General features: G+C 39.1%; 1 protein-coding gene across 5 annotated transcripts in view; it reads right to left on the minus strand.

The window, feature by feature from the left end:
* Sclt1 (sodium channel and clathrin linker 1) overlaps positions 1 to 20480 on the minus strand; it is a 115847-nt gene that overhangs the window by 7419 nt on the left and 87948 nt on the right. For 4 of the 5 annotated variants that reach the window (NR_155540.1, NM_001081411.1, XM_006500786.3 and 1 more), the window contains exon 18: positions 13322 to 13518. The exons of the other annotated variant lie outside the window; for it this stretch is intronic. Coding sequence is in view for 3 of the 4 variants with exons in the window: in NM_001081411.1 (NP_001074880.1) it covers positions 13322 to 13518 (197 nt within the window). In the remaining variant the exon portion in view is untranslated. The remainder of the gene's footprint in view (positions 1 to 13321; positions 13519 to 20480) is intronic. 5 annotated transcript variants of the gene reach the window in all.

Raw genomic sequence — 20480 nt, forward strand, 5'->3', positions numbered from 1 at the left:
GGTCCCAGTGTGGTGGCACAGGTAGTGCAAAGGTCACCAGGGCAGAATGCAGGTACGCTTCCAGGCTTCTGGGCAGAAAATAGGTATTGCAGTTTTTCCCCTTGAAAAAAACAACCCTGTGTGCTAAGATTCCAGGTTCTCTGCTTATCTATTAGCATAAGGACCTATATGCCTACATACGAAGTGAATCAGAACAAATTTCAAATAAAATCTGTAGTACTGAAATTGCTAATTCAGTATTGTCTTTTGGCCTTTGACTTTATTTATATTTCTAAAATTAATCAATAAAGTAACACTTTTAAAATAGCTCCAGCTTTATGAGCCACATAAACAGTGTGAGTAAGTCAGTCCTAGGTAGACCACATTTGAGGGAATGGCTGTTAAAATGAGTAAGCTGTGTGTTATAAATACATAAGCCACGATAGGTTCATGTCACCAATCACCAGTTCCACTAGTACTTCTTGAGCACTCATCACAGGCTCATGTGGGTCAAGCAGAGCCAGGCATAGTGCTGCTGACCCCAGAGATACCTGCACACGTGAAAGGTCACTGCTCACATGCCTTAGTGGATGTATTAGCTCAGCTTCACAATGAGGTGTCTGGACTGCTATCCCTGAGTGCATCATAGAGGAACTCAAAGTTTAATTTTCACTTCGGGTGGTGACAAGGTAGAGGAAACTGTACTTAAGGCATCTCATGCATCTTAAAATCACTGTCTCAGTTACCTGAATGGACAATAATCTTCCACAAAACTTAGGGGAACAAAGATACAAGTGATTAGGTAAAAATAGTATTTTTTTCTAAATTAAAAAGTATTTATCTCTGCATATCAAGTTTTGTCATGCTCCACTGGATTGCAAGCAACATGAATGGTCACTGTCATATGATTACAACCTAGCGTTCAACAAAAGATAATGACAGTGGTCATAATACTAGCAAACACACTGTGCTTCTGATACAATAGGCAGCTCAGGTACATCCAGAAATGAACCTTTTCAGTTGTAAGTATCTTAAACAACCTAATTTCTAAAAGGGGGTTTAATTTTATATATGGGGAAACAGAAAATAAAGTTTAAAAGTCAAATAAGATCACAAAACTCATTGTCAGGATTCAAAAACTATAATTCTTTAAAAATCAGTGGCTTTCTTTTGGTTCTGAAAAATGACTCTAGTTCTCAAGGCTAAATATAGGCTTTATCCCTGGGGTGTATCTCTATCCACCAAGTTCTCTGAAGTCGGTGCTGGCAATCCATGCCCTACACTACACCAAGACAGGCAACTATTAAATTTGTGTTAGATATGAGAGTGGGGAGGGGAGAGGGATAGAGACAGAGACAGAGGGAGGGAAGGAGGGAGAGAGAAAGAAGAGGAAGGAGAGGAGGAGAGGAGAAAGAAGAGGAAGAAGAGGAGGAGGAGGGAGAGGAGGAAGATGACTACAGGGTAGAAGGGAAAGAGGAATGGATGCCTGAGTGTGAATGAGTAGAAGCAGAACTTTTAACATTGTCTTGCAAACCCATACATAACTCATCTTAAGAAGTCAAAATTTCTATTAACATCTCTACCCTTATCATCTAGGCTAATTTTTTTTTTCCTTCCCAAGATAGGGTTTCTCTGGGTAGCCCTGGCTGTCCTGGAACTCACTTTGTAGACCAGGCTGGCCTCAAACCCAGAAATCCGCCTGCCTCTGCCTCCCAAGTGCTGGATTAAAGGCGTGCGCCACCACGCCCGGCCCTAAGCTAAGTATCTTAAAGCCAACTCCTACTTACTTTGGCTTAAATGCAACAACTCACCCCCCCACCCCCCCACCTGCCCCCAATTAAGTCTTCCTTTGGAATGTCCCCTGCATCTCTTCTTCTGTCCCACTGTGCTCCAATCGCAATCGAGATCTTAGAACTAAATTTTAAGATTTTTTCTACTGACCAACTTCAACAGAAGAAATGCACTCAGCACTCAGAACAGTGCACACACCAGCACTGCACCATTGTTCCCTACCACATATAACTAGCATGTTTCTTGGTGGACACGACCTTAAATATTTTTCTTGAGTAATAGCTGTCAGCATCTCTATGCTTTTGAACTAAATATAAATAGTCCACCTTCTTGATAATAGCTTCCAGTATTCTCTGAATTCTGATCTTGTATAATTTATCTTTCCAATCTTATCTCTCATAAACAAAATACATTTCTATCACCTTTAGATTAATGGCTATGTTATTTTTTGTTTCTTTTCTATTTTTTTTCCTATTAAAGTCCTACACATTTTTAAGACTCTAGCCTTCTTCCCTTTTTATGTCTCTTAATGTTTTCTCTCTACTTCACATCTTTAGGACATACATCTGTAAAAGAATTTACTAATGTTTATTACACACACACACACACACACACACACACACACACAACACCACACACACATACACACAAGTTTCTCCAAGTAGAATGGAAACTTGAATAAAGGGAATTATTATTTTTCAAGATATTTAACATCATGTTTACACAGGGAATCATTATAAACTTGTTAATTTATGGCTATCTTTTAAAAATTTATTTTCATTTATTATGTGTATGTGTGTTTGTATATGTGGTGTATGCTGGAGCAGGCTAGAAAAGAGCAATGGGTTTCATGGAAATGAAGTTACAGACAGTTTTGAGCTACCTAATGTGGGTCCTCTGGAAGTGCTTTTAACTGTTAAGACATCTCTCCAGACCCATGGCTATGTTTTTATAGAAAAAATTTCAGTCACAAAATGCTATTGTTCAACAAGCATTTAATGAGGAACCTAACAGGAAAGGAGTTTGGATAAAAATTTAATTTAGAGATATTTGTATTCTCCTTTATATAAAAGATTTGGAAGTGTTATCTTGTGAGTGAAATTTTAGGAAGTATTAAAGGGTGAAGAGCAGCTGGATTTCACTGCCTTTATCGAGAAGTTCCTGGAGCCTGCCTGTTATTTGTGGTTCCGCTCTCAGTCAGGCCTTTCACTGCCTTTAATGCCTGAGAGACTCCTGAGGATGAGCTGGTGCTATCGACTTCTTATAGGAAAGTTTCTCATTAGACACCAAGACATCAGACAACCAACCAAGCAACCAACCCCCCAAGCCCACTCAAACCCCAAACAAAACATAAACAAAACAAATACTCAGTGAGATGATTTCTAATGATATTCTGCTATATTCATGGATCCATGCCCAGCCCAATCATTATCAGAGAGGCTGATGGGAGCAGATGTAGAGACCCATAACCAAACATTAAACATTAGCCTTAGCTTGGGGAACTGCATGGAAGCGGGGTAGCAAGGACTGTGGGAGCCAGAGGGGTCAAGAACAAAGAACACCAGAAGAATCTACAAAATTAACTAAGCAGGGCTCATATGTTCTCACAGAGATTGAAGGAGCAATCACAGAGCTGTGTGCACCTGCAGCAGGTCCTCTGCATGTATGTTATGGTTGTTTAGCTTGGGTTTTTTGTGGAGCCCCTAACAGTGGGAGTGGGGGTATCTCTGACTCTTTTGTCTGCTCTTGGGACCCTTTCCTTCCTACTGGGTTGCCTCATTCAGCCTTGAGAAGAGAGTTTGTGCCTAGTCTTACTGCATTTTGCTATGCCATGTTCAATTGCTATCCCTGGGAGGGCTGCTCTTTTCTGAAGTGAAATGGAGGAGCAGTGGATCTGGGGAAGAGGGAAGGTAGTGGATGGGGAGTGGGGAGAACTGGAGAAGTGCAGGGAGGGAAGATGGACATCAGCATGGACTGTGTGAGAAAAGAAAGAGGAAAAAAAAAGAATTTAAGCAAAAGCGTGAAATTTCTCTATAATGTCTGACAAAGTCTATGTCAAAAGTATGAACAGAAGAATAAGAAATCACTATTCAATAACTAGGAACTGCCTAGTCTATCTGTGTTGCAAATGTCTTAGACCACTTACATAATTCATATTTAAATGACCGAATTCTAGTCAGATTTAAAGAATATAATATAGACACATTGCACAATATAACTTGTATACTATATAACATAAATAAAAGTTAACTTGTTTTGTTAGCTAAGGAAACATGTAGTGATATGCTGAGTATAATACTATGTCTGATACTAAAGCTACCAAGCCAGCATTTCCAGTAATGTATAGAAGCTGGTTTCATTGTGCACTGTCCTGAGTGTTTGCCATCCACCGTTCCTACAGTCTCATTTCACAACAGCTTCCTTATGCAAGGTGCAGTGAGTGAGTGAGGAGGATTCTGGTATGGGCCTAAGCACTCTGACAGTTAATGCAAGATGTGCAAAAAAGGCTCACAGATATCCCAGGAATTCTAACGAAGAATAATTTTATCCAGGATTTTTGCTTGGAATATATGTTTGTTAAAGTATAGACAAACTGACAAACTTAATATTTCAGCAAAATAGTTTTCCTTTTAATTTTTATTTTGTGGTATGGAGCTCAGGGCTTCATGCATGCCTACACAAGTTTATTTAACTATTGAGTGATATCTCTAGGTCTCAATTCATTTTAGAATTGTAGTCAGGGGCTCAATAAGTTGCCCAGAATGGCCTTACCTCCACTCTATAGCCCAGGCAGATCTGGACTTGTCATCTCCTGCTTAAGCCTCCTCAATTGCAGTTAAGTTCTCAGCACCTATACTGAAGTTACAACTACTTGTGGCTCCTGTTTTTAGGGATCTGCCACCCTCTTCTGGCCTTCCACATGTGTGCTTATAAAACACATAATAAAAATAAAAAAGTCTTAAAATCAAGCTAAGGATATTCAAATCCTCCACTGATTTCCCCCTGTTGCACTTTAGATTTTAATTTGAACTAATCTTCAATATTTTACTGGAAATAAGTAAATACATTCTAATAGCCAGTGTATGATCTGGTTGCCTTTGCTCCCGAAACTTCTCTCACACAGGCGCTTGCCTTCACATCAGAATTAGTGAGAATGCAATAATGACATTTCTTAGAAGGCTCCTAAGAGTAAAATACATTTGAGATACTACAACTAGGAAATATGTTCTAAAGCTATTTGTTGTTTTCTTAAAAATAAAAATTATTCCTAAGAAGCTTATTTTAAAATTACTTGAATAAACTCAAATTTATATCATAATAAGTTAAATATTTTGGTGATACTTAGTTTAAGTGCTTGTCAGAAAGTAATCTTAGGGGAATTGCAAAGTTCTTTGTTTAAGGAATTCTGAGATGGGAGCAAGTTCTGCTCCACCCTCTGTGAAGTGCTAGAGACAAAAGAGTAGCTCAAGTCAGGCCTTAGCCACACTTAAGGTGCAGGTAGTAATCATGCTGAGAAGGTCATGTGCTACAGGAATACATGTGGCTGGAGGGCCAGGGGATTAGCTGTCTCACCAGAGGAAGTAGGCTTGTATGGTTATATGCAAGTTAATAGAAGTTAGATGGACAAAGGCAACAGAGGACGTGAGAAACGGAACCTATGTGTGTAGGCCAGAAGGTAAGGAAGGGCAATACATTTAGGACTGAAGGAGGTTTCCTAAGAATGGGGCATGGGTGGTTATCAGTAGGTGGGGGATAGAGGCAAGAGCCGGAAACACAGGCCACAAAGGATTTTATGTGTCAGAACAATTGAGATTTATTTTGCATGCATTGGGAAGGTGCTGACATTCTTTAAGAAAAGAATTTACATAATTAAATTGGAGTTTCTGAAAACCTTGCTGATTTGCAGTGGAAATATAGCAAAGAAAAAGACTGCAGACAAATCCAGTAGTTTTAGTAGCAATCCAGGTGTGTAGCCAGTGACCTCAAGCATGCTGAGGGAAGAGAAAGGGGCGATTTCAGATACAGTTAAGGTGGTGGGTTAGTAGTACGGACTTAAGGGTGCCATGATAACACTCAGAATTCCACCTTAATAATGGGGCATATTATATTACTGTTTATGGGAATGGAACACACAGGATGAGATTAAAACAGGGGCCAGGCGAAACACTGAGTGGATGCATCAATAGAAATGTTTGTGGGGTTGGCAACATTGATGGATTTCAAGAAAGGTCAGCATTTGGGGCTGGAGGAAGCATTTAATCCCTAGCAGCCACATGGTAGCTCATCACCATCTATAAATTAGTTCTTTGGGAACCATAGCCCTCTTCTGGTCTGTGAGCACACCAAGTGTGGTCACATGGAACATGGACTTACATACAGGCCAAACACACACATACATAAAATATATAATAATGATGATAATATAATTAAAAAGGGTTGCATTAAATGTTTTACAACAATTAGCTCCTTTTTATTTGTTTCTATCTTAGAAACAGATATCCCAATATTACTGGAGAGAGTATTTCTTTTCTTTTCTTTTCTTTTTTCAAGATAGGGTCTTACTATGTAGCTCTGCCTATCCTGGAACTTACAGACATCTACCTGCTTCTGCCTCTTGAGTGGTGGGATTAAAGATGTGCCACCATGCTGGGCTGAGAGTATTTCAAATACTAAGTGAACCTCATTCTAAGTTGCATTGCTGTGTGCTGTAGCTGAAGTGATGTGGCGGAGAAAGTACTGGGGAGGAGCCAGATGAGGTTTCCTTCAGTATCACAACAGCACTTTTGAAAAATACCAGCTGGGCATGCTGACCTGCCTGAGTCTGTACTAGCACTCATTTCAAAGGTAGAGGAGACAGGGAATCCCAGGAGCAAGTTGGCTAGAGAACTTAGTGGGTAAGCAAGCTCTTGAGTTCACTGCAGAGACCCTGACTCAGTGAAGGCAGAAAATGATCAAAGACAATTCTGGATGTCAACCTCTTGCAAACATGTGCGTGCGCACATACACACACGTGCATGCGCGCGCGCACACACACACACACACACACACACACGAGAAAATAGAGTTTTACATTCTCAGGCTCTGTAAGTCAGTTAATGTAATAGTGAATGTTCCAATCACTATTATGGAGGCAGAGCTTAAGAAAAGGTGGTGCTGTGTAGATTGCAGTTACTACAATATAAGGGAAAAGTCCCTCAGTGCATGAAATCCCTTCCTGAAGAATGAAGATTAAATCACCTGAGGTTCTACTTGACAGTATATGAGAAAATCAAAAACAAAAGGTGTTCTATTCATCTCAGGGAAAAGAAGGATTTGCCAGCTGCAGTAAGTGCTTTCTTTGAAGTTCTCTCATGACAAATTAACATAGCACTGCCAGATTTTTTTTCCTACTGAAGTGTACTATAATATGCTTGAGCTACTTTTAGTAATTATGCATTTTATAATCTGCCAGTACCTGCAGCTGCTGCTCATCCTATTAACTAAAAAACAAAACAATAAAACTTTAAAAACGCAGCTGTAGTAGCCAAATATTACAGCTACACAGCCAAAATGTTTTAGACAGTAAAAAGAACTCCTTATGTCAAATGCTATATAACCAACTGCTCATAGACACACACACACACACACACACGCACACGCACACGCACACACGAGGGGGGATGGGGAGGGGAACAGACTCAGTGTAGAGAGAATATGTTATATCTGTAAGGGTGTGGCACACCTGTCAATAATAAATATGATGACCTCTGGCTTACGCAGAAAATAGGAGGTGGGACATCTGGTAGGCAGAAAGGATTCTGGGATAGAGTCAGGTGTTGGAGATTTGCCTTGGAAGATGTGGCGAGACAGATGCGTGGTACCTGAGCACAGGACTGTAGGTTAAAATAATTGGGTTATTTTAAGTTATGCTCTAGTCAGAGAAGAGCCTAGCTGTATGGCCAACACATCTGTAAATATATTTTGAGTCTGAGTCTTATTTCTGGCAGCAAGGGACTGGGAGGAAGAACGACTTAACTTCTACAACTCACAGACACAGACACTGAGTTGAGTATCTCTAATCTGAATAAACTGAAATTGAAGCCTTTTAAAGTATTAGCAGTATGCATAAAACATTCCCAAAGTCTGAAAAATAGTTGGGGAGCTGGGGAAAGACAGGCACAGAGAGCAGCAATATGTAAAATGGCCCCAGGGCATCTTTTACGTCTAAGTGTTCCTTCTTGTCCTATATTCAACCATCAGAATCCTTAATTCTAAAACAAGAGCCAAAAGGAACTTGTTTTTCCTTTTATCACATGTTTATTTTGAACACATATGCAAACTGAGAAATTCTGACCTTAAAAGTTATTGTTGGGCTGGAAAGATGACTCAGTGGTGATCAGTGGTGATCAGTGGTGATCAGTGGTGATCAGTGGTGATCAGTGGTGATCAGTGGTGATCAGTGGCGCTTGCTGCAAGCCTGGAAACACGAGTTCAATCCCAGAAGCCACATGGCACTAAGGCATACAAGTACCTCCACTCTCAATCAATCAATCAATCAATCAATGTATATGAAAAGTTTACTGTTCTATTTTTTTTCTTTTTATAGTAAGGTTTATCCACTTACCAAGCTGGCCTGCTGTTAGTTCTTCCCTCCCTGCCCTCCTCAATGAGGGTGTAAACCCAGAACCCTGTAGACTTGAGTAGTGTGTGAGAGAGAGTATCTGACTTTAGAATGCTGTGTATATCCAGTAGGTTTTGAATGGATGGTGTTAAAATGTTGTTGTTAAAGTAAAACTTGTTTCTGCAACATACTTCTTGGCTTTTATCCTGAGGTAATTGTGCTGTCCCTGTTCTGGTCACAATAAAAACACCAGCCCTACTACACAGTAAAAGCAAGACAGAATTGTCACAGGGACTTTCTCACTTTTATTTATGAAAATATTCCCAAATTCTTCTGCTCAAATGTTCTTTGAGACAATTCCATCAGCCTTAGCCAGTAAGAGAATAGAATCATCAGACTCACCTATCCTGTGAATGGCCCCACAGAGAATGTAGGGTTTAAACTGGCATCAAACTTGCCTGTGACCCTGTCAACCTCAGCTACAACACACCTGGATGGATGTGTGACACACAACTGCAAAAACTTGTGGGACTGGGAGTGACAATTCAAACATGTACTAAGCTGTGACAACTTATTTACTTTTTGTGTGCAGCCATTTTGGTACCTGTTAGCCAACGCTTGCCCTCTTTCTCACTCTTGGCCTCTAGTAACTCAAAGTTTACTGCCTCCTTACACTTGTCCAAGTCTTTAGGTCTCACATATAAAGTTCCCACTCACCTTTCTGTGCTTGGCTTATTTCATTTAACACAGTATCTTCTAGTAATTCAACTACAACTGATTTCATTTTTTTTTAAATGGCAGATTGCAAGCATGCATGCAAGCAGATATACAGTTTTTATTCATCTATCCATCTACCAAGGGATATATGATTCGTATACATTTAAGTTATTATGGATAGTGTTCAACACACATAGGGCAAGGGTATGTAGGACTTCTTTGATATATGGATTTCATTTCATTTCTGTGTCAGCTGAATCACACTGCACTTCTATTTTCAAGTTTTATGGATGGCTTTAACACTTCCTATCATGACTGCACTAACTTAGTTTCCTAAGCCTCTGATCTCTCGTACTAATGGTCTTTCAATAGCTTTCTACAAGATTCCCAAGCTTTCCATTGTTGTGGATTGGTTCTAATCCTTTTTGTGTTAATTTGGCTCCCCAAATTACATGGCAACCCCTTACCCCTAGTTGGCTTTATTGGGAAATAAAGTTGCTGGTGGCCAATGGCTGGGCAGGAAGACAGAGGCAGGACTTTTAAGATTCCTGGACAAGAAACCACAGGAAGAAGAAAGGCAGTACCGCCATGCTGGGGAAGCAGGAGGAGCAGGCAGGAGAGCTCCATAAAACAGGATAACAATCATGTGAGAGCTGGAGCAGGCAGCCTCAGGACTACCCAGCAGGGTCCAGGGCAGCAGAGATGAAATATAGATTTAGTAAGTATTAAGTCAGGAATATCGGAGAGAGGGTGTATTAACCACTTGGAGTTAGGGAGTGGTCCAGCTGTTGTGCTGTTAAGGCATATTAAAAATAAGGTGGTGTGGGTGCGCCTTTCATTTGTGAATTCAAAACATGTGTATAGGTGTAGAGGAGGTGTGTGCACCCCCTGGGGAGTTTAGAGTGGATAACAATTTACTGCTACATTTCATTTCATTCTTAACATGATTACCAGACTCAGCTTTCCCTAAAAACAAAATTACATCAGGTAACTTCAAAAATTGTCCAATGGCTTTCTTCATACTCTAATGCAGCCACAGTGTGTCCTGGCCAAAGGAGATAAGAAGTGAGCTGAGCCATTAAGGACTCAAACTCTACTGCCATCCCTTGTCCCCTGTGCCTGAGATCTCAGAAAATCTTGTTCAAGACAGTGGGATTTGTAGTCGCAGAGCTTCTCCAGCCAAGTATCTTAGACATGGCCACGAGGATGAAAAACCTATTGCAGTGTTTCTCGACCTGTAGGTTGCAATTCCTACAGGGACCATATATCAAACATTCTACATATCAAATATTTATATTAAGATTTGTAACAGTAGTAAAACTACAGTTATGGAGAAGCAATGAAATAATTTTATGGTGTGGAGTCATCACAACCTGAGGAACTATATATAGTAAAGGGTCATCGCAGTAGAAAGGTTGGGAACCACTGCTCTTACTGATTAGTTCATGATCTTACTATGCTAATATTTTTGGTTAAATCAGTAACTCTTTTTCTTTTTGGACATGAGATTTTGTGTTTTGATTACAAAGGAAATAAAATCTATATTTTCAATACATTCTTTTTTATATGTAGCTCTTTGATATATATATGTACATATATGTATACCTTTATACATATATATGTATAAAGAATATATATATGTATGTATGTATGTATGTGTATACACACACACACACACACACACACACACACACACTTCAAATGTTTCCCCCTTTCCAGGTCTCCCCTTCAGAAACCCCCTATCTCATCGCCCCCCCCCACCTCTATGAGGGTGCTCCCCCACCCCTGACCCTGGCTTCCCACCCTGGCATTCCCCTACACTGGGGCATTGAACATCCTTAGGCCCAAGAATCTCTCCACCCACTGATGTCCAATAAGGTCATCCTCTGCCACATATGCGGCCAGAGCCATGGGTCCCTCCATGTGTATTCTTCGGTTTGTGGTCCAGTCCCTGGGAGGTCCAGATAGAATTTATTTTATATAAAGAACAATTTAAATGATCTATTGTTGTTCCACTCTTCCACCACTCTTTGCCACCTTCATCAGACTCCTAAACCATACAGGTTAGCTTCCCTTCTTCCACCGATCCTTCCTGCTCTCTGGGCCCCTGGGTCAAGCAAAGCTACCCTGACCAGCCAGCTAGCAGCCCAGGAAGACCTCCATCCTCCTGGTACCTCTCCACCTACCATCATTGGACCTGAGGCTCTAGAACTATACAGACCTGAAGGTCTGGAACCATACAGCCCAAGGATACCCATCAGAGGCCTACCATGCCGGGAACATCAAGGCACACCTCCCCTCCCAATACTTTCTACAACAAGAGCATCATCCAGTGACCAAAACATCCAGGTGGCTAAAGGACCTTTAACAGAACACAATCAACAAAAACTAGGGCACCTCCAAAGTACAGCTACCCCACTACAGCAAGCCCCAGATACCCCAATACAACTGAAACACAAGAAAATGACCTTAAATCCAATCTTATAAAGATGATAGAGGCATGCCCTTTGGAAGACCCAACAAACAACTGAAAGAGTGAGATGCAGATATTTGCACCCAACCAATAGACAGAAGCAGCTGACCCATTGTTGAATTAGGGAAGGCTGAAAGAAGCTGAGAAGGGCGATCCTGTAGGATCCAGTCCCAATTAATCTGGACTCCCGAGATCTTTCAAAGACTGGACCCCCAAATAGACAGCATACACCAGCTGATATGAAGCCCCCCCCCCCAATACACATATAGTAGAAGACTTCTGGGTCTGTGTTCATTCAGAGATGATGCACCTAACCCTCAAGAGACTGGAGGCCCCATGGAGTTTAGAGGTCAGGTGGGGTGGGGGTGGGGGCATCCACGTGGAGACAGGGGGTAGGGAGGAGGTGTGGACGTGGAAACATGAGGCATGCTTCCATCTGTCAGAAAAGCCACTACTTTCCCTTCTCTGCTCTCAATGTCAGCTACCTTGGGCAAACTGCATCTAGTTCCCAATTAACCTGAAAAGTCTGTATCAGGTTAAAGTCTCCATGCTAAGTCCTAGACTATTCTGGCCAGTGCTACCTTCTGATGCTATACATAAAATGCACCAATCAAACTGACATGGCCCTTCCCACTGAGTTGCTGCTGCTCTCTACTCTCTGAGGCAGTCTGAAAGTTTGTCCCTCAATAAACTGACTTTTCTACCCAACTAGTTCCTAGTTTGGTGGTTCCGCTGCAGCTCACTTACATGTGGAGTCAGTTCTCGCCTCCTATCTCTGTGTGGATTCAGGAGGCTGGGACTCAGGTTGCTGGGCTTGTGCACAAGCACCTCTACTTGCTGAGCTATGTCGCTGATTCTTGAAACTTTCTTAAAGGACCAGAGAATGAACGTTTCAGGATTTGTAGGCCACATGGAGTCTAAATGTTGCATGTAAGAGTCTATACTTCTGTGTCTTCCCCAAACTATGGAATACTCACTAAACTAATAAAAACAAAGTACTTACTTTGATTTATAGTGCCAAATGTTGTTTTTGGTGTGTATGTATGTGGTGTACACATGTATACTTCGGTGTGTAGGTATGTGTCCATGCAGAGGCCAGAGGTCTGCATATCTCAGTGAAGCTGGAGCTTATCGACGTAGCTAGGCCTTCTGGAGATCAAGCCCTGGGATCCTCCTCTTCTCGTGCTAGTGCACACCACAATGCTTAGCTCTGACTTGAATGCAGAGGATCTGAACTTGGGTCTTTATGATAGTGCAGCAAGCACTTTGCCCACTGAGCCATCTCCTTGGCCCCATGCTTAATATTTTATAGTACTTCAGTAATTATTTTCTGAATAAAACATGACATCCAGACTTATTTTTGATGTATGTATGTGCATGTTTATATGTGTTTGTGTGTGCAACTATGGGTGTTACCTACTTTTGTTTTTGTTTTTGAGACAGAATCTGTCATTGATTAGGAAATAAGTAGGATCATTTTATCTGGTATTACAAGCACATGCCACTATAACTATTTTTTTTAATGTGGGTTTTGGGGATCAAATTCAGGTCTTTATGTTTGCTAGTACTTCACTGAGTGAGCTATCATCCATTCCCCATAATCATACAGTAAAAATAAACAGAACAGAACATTAAACTATAGGTTTAAACAATTTCTTCTATAAAGCATTGTTTGTTAAACAATTATTAATAATGACTTACTTTGTATTGCTTGTCTGTAAAAAAAAAAATTACCAAGCAACTACTGTCAGTGGACCTACTTTAGACTGCTGATCCTCATTTCTGCACTTTCAGTAAGTTTCTTGGTTTCTTCTTTCCACCTATTGGCTGTCTTTTGTTGAGCTGCCAAAAGATGCCTCAGTTCAACAATGGAATTCCGATTACTGTCCTCCATTTCTCTCAGCTGAACTTCAAACCCATGCTCCTTAATTGAGAACTGATGCTCCATTGTACTGACCTAAGGAGTAAAAGGAACAGTCACTTTCCCTCAGGATCCTAGGAGTTATGTCCTACATGCAAAAGGAATAGTTCATTGTGCTTATGAAACTTAGAAACCACTGGGTGAGGCATCCAGTAAGGAGTTAAGCTTACAATTTGTCTCCACCAAAAATGAAAACCTAATCTATGTATGATTTAGTAAAAACATAACTGCCATGGACTGTAAATCTGCAACACTTTCTCATTATCATAAAATGCCAGTAGGAAGAAAATCTGCAGTATAACAAGCTACTCTTTCTTCTTTTGCCAGAATCCTCAAGAAGTATTCATGATTTTCGTGGTAACTGCTACACCAAATGATTTTTTATTAAAATCATTATGTGTACACACAGACCACACATACACACATGAGAGAGAGAGAGAGAGAGAGAGAGAGAGAGAGAGAGAGAGAGAGAGAGAGAGAGAGGTTTTAAATTGCTTTCCTTAATGCTTTGTAAAATAAAGTAAAATAAAAAATAAAATAAAAGGGGCTGGTGAGATGGCTCAGTGGGTAAGAGCACCCGACTGCTCTTCCGAAGGTTAGGAGTTCAAATCCCAGCAACCACATGGTGGCTCACAACCATCTGTAATGAGATCTGACTCCCTCTTCTGGAGTGTCTGAGGACAGCTACAGTGTACTTACATATAATAAATAAATAAATAAATCTTTAAAAAAAAAAAAAAAATAAAAAAATAAAAGATAGAGTTTTGTCAGTTTGGGTATATTAATAAGCAATGTCATATTTCAGAAATAATTACTTTAGAATCTTATATAGAATTGCCTTATATTTCTAGGAATCTATATTATAGTAAAACATTTTAATGCAGAATAAACATACAAACAAATTCAGTTAGAATCCCCTAAACAGCTTTCTTAATTAGAGCTGAGGAAGGATTTCAGTTCCAATGGTGTAAAACATCCCTGTATATAATGAACCATCTTTCTTGTACAAACAGATTGGAACTAGAATACTTTCCCTTGTTCTGTGATTATTGAAAAAAAAATTTGGAGGAGAAAGGCTGCAAGGTGAGCTGACTACTGTACTGAAGAGATAACTGTAAAGAACACCTAGTGTCTGGTATTTAAAAGTTGTCCCATTAGAAAGAGAGATGGCTAGTTTGGCTTCCAGCACACTGTGAAATCTATCTAAATTCGTACTCAAAATATAACAAGTAAGACATTTAATCTTACCATTTCAAAAAAGACTAAACGACTCCAACAAAAAAAAAAGTATCCTGTCTTTACCATCTATTATGGTAAGTCTCTTGTCACTTGATCTAAAACTATTAAATAAGCTTGTTCAACAGTAAACAAATAAAATGTCAGATGTTATTAATACAAGCTAATGAAGAACAATCGTGTACTGATCTTTGTGTTCCCCTGCCATTAGACTTTCCTCTGGCTCCTTGCTCTGCTGCTATCTAATATTTCAGAATTATTAGATTCTGCAGCTTTGCACTCGAAGTTTGTCGCCTTCCTCAGTCTCCACCATTTTCAGGGAAGTGATGGTCCTAAATCTCATTTAGAAAACAAAAAGCCCAACCTCTCTCAATGACTGTCCCACCCAGGAAATGGCCCATGCAGTTTTAGAATGTTGTCTTCCTACTCACATCCTTTTTGTCAGAAAATTGATAGTTGCCCAAGATGGTGCCATGTTACTATTTCCTTCCCTTTCTGTTACTAGCATTGGCTTTATTCTTGGCTGCTTTCAATTTATCCACTGAAGATCATACTCTTTTCTAAGGTTCCTATGCTGTCAAATAATCAACAATAAAGCAGCCAATTTCTGAAAAGCGAGATTTTCTATAAGATAGGATTACAACTAATTAGTTAAGATGTACAATCTCTTCATCATCAATGATTTTCCTTTTGTTATATACAGATTCAGTGGGATGTATTGGATTAATAAGCTTTTTAAAAATTATCATTTTGATTTCCAAATCAGATCAGTTACTATCCTAAAATGTTAAAGACGATCAAACAAAGTAGGGTAATAATCCACTCATTCTACACTCTTCCTAGTATAAACAATACAAACCAAAGACATAGATCCCTTGCAAAACTATGAAAAATAAAAATGTTAGAGTCCAATGTCAAATCCCTATAATCCTACAGCTCAGAAATAATTTTCTATTTGATAGTTTGATTTATAAATTCTAAGGCAGCAATTACAACATGGAAAGGATTACTACATATCTACTTAAACTTGGATTTAAACTTGGGACAGAAATATTAGTGCATGGCAGTTTCTGACTTGTTATTAAAATGCTGTTGAAATGAATTATTAATCCTAAAATATTTTGGTTACTCCTTATGACTCAAGTTTAGACCATGATATTGTGCTAGATTAGCTGCACAGTTACTAGCACTGCAACTCAGCAGTTAGTTAATAGTGGTTATCAGTTCTTATTTTTCCTAACTTTGTAAACTCTCTAGATAATGTTTTAAAATTAAAAGTAGTTTTAACTATTTTATAATCTACTACTATTGTTAATTTTCTCCATTTTATGTTTTGTAGGAAAGTTTTTGTTTTTGTTTTTTTTTTTTTTTTGTTTTTTTTTTTTTGTTTTTTTGAGACAGAGGTTCTCTGTATAGCCCTGGCTGTCCTGGAACTCACTTTGTAGACCAGGGTGGCCTCGAACTCAGAAATCTGCCTGCCTCTGCCTCCCGAGTGCTGAGATTAAAGGCATTGTAAGAAAGTTTTATCTCACCTACTTACCTATATTGCCTACTCATAGTTTCCAAATGGAATGAATTTTATAATATGAAAGTACACTTTAAAACATATGAAAATATTTAGTATGGGACCATTCCTAAAGCATATACCAAAATTTATAATGTACCCCTGCCCTCATCTTCCAGTTTTCAGAGCAACTTTGTCTAAATCTTTCATACCTCTTGTCTATCAAGGTTTGTCTTCACCTAGACAGTGATTCTCAACCTTTCTAATACTGTGACCCTTTTTAATACAGTTCTTTATGTTGTGGTGAACTACAACTATAAAATTATACCATTGCTACTTCATAACTGTAATTTTCCTAGTTATGAACTGTAATTTGAACATCTGATATGAAATCCCTGTGTGGGTCATGATCCACAGGGTGAGAACTGCTGACCTAGAAGAAGGGTGTAAGATTTTTTTTTTTCTTCTTGTTTTTTGGTTAGGGTCTTACTATATAATAACCCTGACCAAGACCTGGACTATATTGTTTGTTCATGTAATCAGGTTAGCTTCAAACCCTTCATCCTTCTGCTTTTCTGTGTATTTAAGTTTTCAGTACAAAGTTCAAATTTTGCTGTATACCGACATAACAAACTAAATGCCCAGATTTATGTAACTCAAGAAGAATCCTCAAGAGCCCTGCCTTTAGTATTCACTTAACTAATGACAGATACTCTTCTGATCATATCCTTATGAGCAATTATCCCTATCCTTTACTTTCAGATAATGGAATAGCAGATTATGAGGCTTTTATATGCCTGGCTTCTTTAACCTTAAATCTTTGAGATGCATTCACCATTGTTTATAAATATACACTAGTGTGCACTGCTGTGCTTATTCTACTACATGAACGTATCACTATTAATACAGTTCGATGTTGGTGACCATTTAAATTGTTGTCAATATTTTGGTTAAAACCTCTATAATCATTCCTATACTTTTTTTTTTATCATAAAGCTTGTATCTGTGGGGTATATAGGTAGGGTTATTTGACATAGTATGTATATATACACAGTTTTCTAAGAGTTTGCTAAATAATAATAACGGTTTTACTTCAGATTACTACCAGTATTGTATTCAAACCCCAGGTCCTTGATATTGCTAGTCTTGAATTTCAGTCATTTTTGGAAGTTGTGTAGCATTATTAAATTCTAGTTTTAATTTATTTATCCTCAAAAAGACTATTGAACATATTTTTGGAATATACAAAATAAGACATCCGATTTTCTACGTCCATTCCTTATTAATAAATTTAATTATTCATTGGTAAGAACTGTTATATACACTTTTAATTAGTTTTGAGATGTTGGATTAGGGCAACCCAGAGTTTTCTGAAGCTAGGCAAGCACTCTAACACTGAACTGCAATTCCAGTCATTAACGATACTTTTGACCACTTAAAGAAGGCAGCAGCTGGGACAGGATCCTTCTGTTCCATCATCTGCACCTGCAAGTTGAGGCTGTTCCATAGGCAGCTATGCACAGGTCCCACCAGGTGACCTGTTCTTCCAAGACTGTTCTTACTCCTCAGCTCGGAGGTGGGACAGACATTTTCTCTCCAATAACTGTGTGGAGTAGGGCCAGACAGGAGCACACAGGGCACAAGATCAGTGGGATAGGATCTTTCCAGTCTACCATATGCACCCCCTGAGCTGAGGCTGTTCCACAGCCCACTGTGCATGGGTCCCACAAGGAGAGAGCTGGTCTCCCAGGAGTGCTGAAACAGACTTAAAGACCCACAGGAGCAACAAGCTCCAGCCAGAGACAGCAAGCATACCTAACACCAGAGATAACCAAATGGTGAAAGGCAAACATAAGAATCTTACCAAAAGAAACCAAGATTACTTGGCACCATCAGAAATCAGTTCTCTCACCACAGCAAGTTCTGGATTCTCCAACAAACGGGAAAAGCAAGATGTAGATTTAAAATCATATCTCATGATGCTGATAGAGGATTTTAAGAAGAACATAAATAATTCCCTTAAAGAAATACAGAAGAACACAGATAAACAGGTAGAAGCCCTTAAAGAGGAAACACAAAAATCCCTTAAAGAATTATAGGAGAACACATCCAAACAGGTGAAGGAATTGAACAAAACCATCCAGTATCTAAAAATGGAAGTAGAAACAATAAAGAAATCACAAAAGAAGACAACTCTGGAGATAGAAAACCTAGGAAAGAGATCAGGAGCCATAGATCACCAAAAAATACAAGAAATGGAAGAGAAAATCTCAGGCACAGAAGATACTATAGAAAACACTGACACAACAATCAAAGAAAATGCAAAAAGATCCTAACTCAAAACATCCAGGAAATCCAGAACATAATGAGAAGACCAAACCTAAGGATAATAGGTATAGAAGAGAGTGAAGATTCCCAACTTAAAGGGCCAGTAAATATCTTCAACAAAATTATAGAAGAAAACTTACCTAACCTAAAGAGATGCCAATAACATACAAGAAGTCTACAGAATACCAAATAGACTGGATCAGAAAAGAAATTCCTCCCATCACATAATCAAAACACCAAATGCGCAAAAAACAAAGAAAGAATATTAAAAGCAGTAAGGAAAAAAGGTCAAGTAACATATAAATGCAGACCTATTAGAATTACACCAGACTTCTCCCCAGAAACTATGAAAGCCCAGAATATCCTGGGCAGATGTCATACAGACCCTAAGAGAACACAAATGCCAGCCCAGGCTACTATACCCAGCAAAACTTTCAATAACCATAGATGGAGAAACAAAGATATTCCACAACAAAAAACAAATTTACACAATATCTTTCTACAAACCCAGCCCTTCAAAGGATAATAAATGGAAAACTCCAACACAAGGAGGGGAAACTACAACCTAGAAAAAGCAAGAAAATAATCTTCTTTTAACAAACCAAAAAGAAGATAACCACAAAAAACATAATTCTACATCTAACAACAAGAGTAAGAGGAAGCAACAATCTTTTTTTCCTTAATATCATTTAATATTAATGGACTCAATTCCTTAACAAAAAGACATAGAATAACAGACTGGATATGTAAACAGGACCCAACATTTTGCTGCATACAGGAAACCCTCCTCAGTGACAGAGACAGACACTACCTAAGAGTAAAAGAGTGGGAAACAATTCTCCAAGCAAATGGTCCCAAGAAACAAGCTGGAGTAGCCATTCTAATATCGAATAAAATCAACTTCCAACCTAAAGTTATCAAAAAAGATAAGGAAGGACATTTCATACGCACCAAAGGAAAAATCTACCAAGAAGAACTCTCTATTGTGAATATCTCTGCAAGGGCACCCACATTCAAAAAAAGAAAAAAAAACTTTACTAAAGCTCAAAGCACACATCGCACCACACACAAAAATAGTAGGGGACTTCAACAGTCCACTCTCAGCAATGGACAGATCATGGAAACAGAAACTGAAAAAGGACACTGTGAAACTAACAGAAGTTATGAAACAAATGGATTTAACAGATATCTATAGAACATTTTATCCTAAAACAAAAGAATATACAAAAGCACCTCATGGTACTTTCTCCAAAATTGACCATAAATTTGGTCATAAAACAGGCCTCAACAGATATAAAAAGACTAAAATAATCCCATGCATCCTATCAGATCACCACTATCTAAGGCTGGTCTTCATTAACAACATAAACAATAGAAAGTCCACATACACATGGAAGGCAAAGGACATTGTCAATAGGACGAAAAGGCAACCAACAGTTTGGGAAAAGATCTTTACCAGTCCTACATCCAATAGAGGGCTAATATCCAATATATACAAAGAACTCAAGAAGTTCGACTCCAAAGAACCAAATAACCCTATTAAAAATGGGGTACAGAGCTAAACAAAGAATTCTCAACTGAAGAATACCGAATGGCTGAGAAGCACCTGAAAAAAATGTTAACAACCTTAGACATCAGGGAAATGCAAATCAAAGCAACCCTGAGATTCCACCTCACACAAGTCAGAATGGCTAAGATCAAAAACACAGGTGACAGCAGATGCTGGCGAGGATGTGGAGAAAGAGGAACACTCCTCCATTGCTGGTGGATTGCAAGCTGTACAGCCACCCTGGAAATCAGTTTGGCCGTTCCTCAGAAAACTGGACATAATACTACCTGAGGACCCACTAATACCACTCCTGGGCATATACCCAGAAGATGTTCCAACATGTAATAAGGACACATGCTCCACTATGTTCATCACAGCCTT

Source organism: Mus musculus, chromosome 3 (genome assembly GCF_000001635.26).
Source record: "Mus musculus strain C57BL/6J chromosome 3, GRCm38.p6 C57BL/6J".
NCBI lineage: Eukaryota > Metazoa > Chordata > Mammalia > Rodentia > Muridae > Mus > Mus musculus.